Source organism: Sinocyclocheilus anshuiensis, unplaced genomic scaffold (genome assembly GCF_001515605.1).
Source record: "Sinocyclocheilus anshuiensis isolate Anshui unplaced genomic scaffold, SAMN03320099.WGS_v1.1 scaffold300, whole genome shotgun sequence".
Lineage (NCBI taxonomy): Eukaryota > Metazoa > Chordata > Actinopteri > Cypriniformes > Cyprinidae > Sinocyclocheilus > Sinocyclocheilus anshuiensis.
Genome location: NW_015557379.1, coordinates 623,992 through 629,073, shown reverse-complemented (window position 1 = coordinate 629,073; position 5,082 = coordinate 623,992). Strand labels below are relative to the sequence as shown.

The 5,082-nt window shown below is 37.7% G+C and overlaps 1 protein-coding gene across 1 annotated transcript in view; it reads right to left on the bottom strand.

The window, feature by feature from the left end:
* The window catches only part of LOC107679162 (acyl-coenzyme A oxidase-like protein), a 58,003-nt gene that overhangs the window by 11,670 nt on the left and 41,251 nt on the right, over positions 1-5,082 (bottom strand). Inside the window, exon 11 of the mRNA XM_016474641.1 lies at positions 2,870-2,968. Within this exon, the coding sequence (XP_016330127.1) occupies positions 2,870-2,968 (99 nt within the window). The remainder of the gene's footprint in view (positions 1-2,869; positions 2,969-5,082) is intronic.

Genomic DNA, 5,082 nt, shown 5'->3' with positions numbered 1-5,082 from the left:
GAAATAATCGCTTTAGTACATTCGGCAGGCAATTATACAATAATAATATTAAAATAGCGGGCCAAATCGGCTGCCAGGCCACCGGGAATTGTCCCCGTTCTCCCGATGGCCAGTCCGCGCCTGATTTCCACAGACACGCAGAACGTGCAGGATTCATATATTGTCTTTTTGCGGCTTAATATTCACAGACACTAGTCCATATTGCGTTTTGATTCAAGTGTACTGACCTACTTCTGATTTATAAATGTGGCATATTCCGTCCGCGTCAGGCTATAGGAATTCCGTTTTTGTGACTGGATTCTACGAACCAGTCTGTGTTTTCCGCATGGCGGGAGTTTTTCTTAGTAACTGTAACTGATTACAGTTACATTTATTTTGTAATTAAATTACGTAACGCCATTACATGTAACTAGTTACTCCCCAACACTGCATATGCGCTTGTTTCTGCTTCTTCTTCACCGTGTTTTGATCTAGACGTTCAATACTCTTTCAGAAGATGCGTAATAGCGCCTCCTAACGTACACCAGTGAAAACAGAAAATTCTGTTAATGGCGGGAAAAGAGTTAATGGGAGCATTAGCAAAACGTTCTAACAACACAGCTCCGATCATTTGGCCTGAGAAAGGTTCAGATTTACTTTCAGCACGATGTGAGACATTAAGATCTTTTGACACATTTGAGATCACTGGGGCCAAATGTGCAAAGTCCCAATTTGCTCTCCATTTAATCTCAGTGCTGTCTAGAAAGAACAGTCAAGTTATTACAGATCGCATTTGTGATTCTTATGTGCATCCTTAAGTGAACAGCAGCTAATTATAAACAAGCGATCGGGTTATTTTCGCCACGTTATGCAGCCTGTCACATGATAAATTATCTTCAATAAGCCATTGAAAACATATAACAATAGTTCATATGAGCCCGCTGATAGGAACCGTAAGCACATGCCTTCAGTCACGAGCGGCGGCCGCTGGGAGAACAGAGGGGGTTGTTTGCACAGAGACAGCGGCTGTGTTGGGTTTGCTCAAGTGGTAAACATGCAGTAAAGCACCTGCTGACCGCATACTGACAGACCGGTGTCAACCCCGCTGTCCTCTCGGCTCCTGTGTGGGAGAACCCCCAGTGAGGCCGCCTGCCTGTTTAATCACAGCTAATTGTGAACAACTGGTCACTTTGTGTGTGTGTGTGTGTGTTCAATGGTAATGTTCACATTCTGCCACTCTCTGTCAACGCCGGCTAATGTGTGAAGGGTTAATGAGGAGGTCTAATCTGAAACGGCCTCAGATGGGCAGCAGAAAGGCTTTGCATCTCCTTAACTGCCTAAAGACTGATTGACAGCATGCTGATACCCTCCTGATGTAGCTGCTGGTCACATTCAAACCATCCTCTCTCCCAAGGTGTGAAAAATTCAGGTATGGTCACTTATTAGGTTTGCTAAAGGTATTCCTAGGTGTCGACCAACTAGTAACTCCATTACGTTCAATTGCTTGCCTAATGCTTCAGCTAAAGATGCATGAACCAAGCCAACAGGGAATGTTTTCACTAACTTTCACTAATGTTAAAGGTATATTAATGCTAGGACAAAACGTTCTTAAAGTAATGTTTATGGAATGCTCTTATAAATGTATTAATATTTGATATACATTCTCATGATGTTGAGAGAAAATGTTCTCGGAACAACAATCTCAAATCATCCTAATTATGTTATTTGTTTCTTTTTTAGAACCTTTAAATAATGTTCTAATCACAACAAGAAACATTCTTAAGGCCCACTCACACCAAGGACGATAATTATAAAGATAACGATAAAGATATAGTTCTAAAAATCGTTCTCAATATTAAAGAATAGCAGCATCCACACCACAGCTATAACAATAAAAGCAAAGAGAAACAATATCGTTGGAATCACTTTCAGAACTATTTTTTTCTAGCTGATGAACGATAAAAACATTGACAGCCAGTCAGAATCCATCCTGCTATGACGAGCTCGAGAATTTAAAGCGGCAGACGAGCGTGCGCTTGGAATAAACAGACGATATCGTCCGCTGGTGTGGACGCTAATATAGGTATCTTTATAGTTATCGTTCTTGTTGTGAACGGGCCTTTAGAATATTTAAAATTAAAAGACCAGATAACATTCCATTTTGGGTGAAAAAGATAGTAGAACATTGTAGGAACGTTTTTGTAACCTTAAAATAACGTTCTAATCATGGCAAGACAACTGGACATTTCAATGTTCTTAGAATATTAAAAAATAAACATTCAAATACTGTTAAAAGTCATGTTAGCAAAATGTTGTAAAAATAACGTTCTAAGCAAGAAAACTGGACATATCAGTTTTTTAGAAACATTTCAAAACAATGTTCCCATAGCGTTTTTTTACAACCTAAATGTGTTAATTGGGTAATTCTCTGCATGCATTTGTAAAAGTGGAGATGATTTTTATGAGTATTTAAACTTTCATAGATATTTTTGAGCACCTAACCCTACCTCAAGAGCTAACCAGAAAACAGTAAAAATGTATTACAAATGAGTCGTGTTGCATTCCAAGTGTTCTGAAGGTGTACAATGTCCTTTTAATGAGAACAGATTGAAACTTTAGGTTTTAATGCCTAAAAATGTCCCCACTCCTTGAATGTAATCACATATCATTCAAAATATAAATCTGAACTTTAAAATGATGCATTATTGTGAATTATTGTGGCTGTTCAAATCATACCACAACATGCCAATGTTTTCTCATTTGAAAGCGAGTTCCTAGTTCATTGATATAGCGACACCTTTGGCATCATAACAGTGACACTAAAGGTGCTTGACCATGCTTTAGTTTTTGATGTCTTGGGATTGAGAACGGTTGTCAAATGAGTGAATACCTGGCTGCGGATCTGTCGGCTGGTGTTGAGGGTCAGGTAGTTGTGCTCCAGGTACCACGCTCTCTCCTGATACACCAGACTAGTGCCGTGAAGGCAGAACTGTACGAGAAACGGGAAAATATGCAACAGAAAAGACACATTAGTAACACAACTTAACACAAAGGCCTGATTTGCACATCTTGCATCTGATTTAATATTAACAGGTTGCAGTAGTCGCACTGCAATGCACACACTGAATGGTCACAAATGATAAAATGCATTACGTGTACAGTGCCTACATTGCAGCATGCTGCATGGTCAACTCTGTAGAAACTAGGGCTTGGAATCAATTAAAAAAAATTCAGAGGCATTGGGAATCGAGCATTGATTCAGTCAAAGGGAATCAGCTGCTCTTTAATTGCCCTTTTCAGTTTAATAGAGCTAATTATTCATTAATTAATACCTCTTGGTTGTTCGCTAATAGTGATGTGAAGTCCAATTCGTTTCTCCAAATCGGTTCTTTTAAATGGTTTGTTTGAATCCGTTCAAAAACATGATTGCAGCCATTCTTTGACAACTTGAATATGTTATGATATGCATAACATATTCAAATACAGCCTATTTTATGAATGCATTCCTGAATATTTCCTTTCCTTCACTTAAGTTAATGAGGTTTGTTGTCACTGTTTCATTCTGTGATCCTGCATGTCGAAAAGCGCATGACTGACAAATACTGATTAGCCTACGTCTTGGACAAGTTTCCTACATTAAATTTTGCACCTAAAACACTTACTACAGACATTGATGTACAATCACAGATTTGTTCTAGGTGTCTACAGTATATAAAAAGAATAAACTAGTCTTGTAAACTCAATGGTTTAGATAAAAAGGTAAAACTAGCTTGTTCTGTTGGTTTTGAGCCCCGCTCTGGACTACATGACGAGATAATAGACACTGATAATAATCAAGGAATACTAAGGATGTTTAAAACGAGGTAAGCCTTCATATCATGTAGTCACAGCGAGAACATATTCATCCAATCTTTAATTAATTAAAAAAAAAGAATCAAAACAACACTGAGAAATCGATTCTTGAAACCAACTTCCAGAATGAAGAATTAAAGTTCATTCCAAAAATGTCAGAATTAAACAGCCCAAGCAGAAACTGGTGAAATGCAATGCAAACCTATTTATCAACATGATCTTTTGAAATATAGGCTTATATAAGCAAATTAATGGCATGCACTATCAAACGCTGTCGGAAAAGTCTGTCGGGTCTGTTCCACATGCAAAAACAGACACATAAACAGCACTTTCAATTCAGCAAATCTGACTGGATCCAGACGATTCCAGCGGTTTACAGCTACAGTTTGAGGTTTGGGTTCAACTGGGTGTAAATGCGACACCCCTCCTTGTGTAGATTAGATTTCATGAGAATCAAGTTGTATAAGTTTGCAATCCCCCACCAGCAATCATTTTATTATTTAAGACATATTCAATACAGTAACCCAGAAATGCAGTCAGTTTGATTTAAATGCTGCTGATGCAAAATGTTTGAAACAGGCCTTAAGGGGCCAGTCACACGAAAAATAATAACTGTAAGGGTAAATACATTAGCATCCATACCAAAGCACAATAATGTTTTGTTTATTATAAGTGTGCACTGCAGTTTTGTGTTCTGCGGCTTTAAATGTTTGAGCTCTTTAAAGTCAGGTAGATTCTGATTGGCTGTTGAGGTCAACGCTATTGTTGTCATTAAAGTTGTGGTGTGGACTTCCCTATTCTCATATAATTAGAAAGATTATTACAATTTTATAGTTATTGTTACTTCCTGATTGTAACATTGAAACACATTTTCTGTAAAGCTATAAAACAATATGCACTGTGAAAAGTGCTATATAAATAAACTTGAATTGAAATGAATTGATTTCTTATCTTCCTTGGTGTGAACAGAACAGCCCTTTAGTCTTGGCTAACCGGACTTTCAACTAAATGCGCATATGGACCATATTGCATTTATTCTGGCAAAAAACTACCAGAAATGACAGGAAGAGACCATTTGAATGACATGACTACCATCCAACTATCATCTGATTTATTGGCATAAAAAGAAGTGGTCATAGGTTTAATTCCCAAGGAAAGCGTGAACTGATAATACGTATAAAAGCGTCTTTAATGCATAAAAGTCTGCCAAAAAATGCATAAATGTAAATGCAAAAAATGTCATCTTTAGAG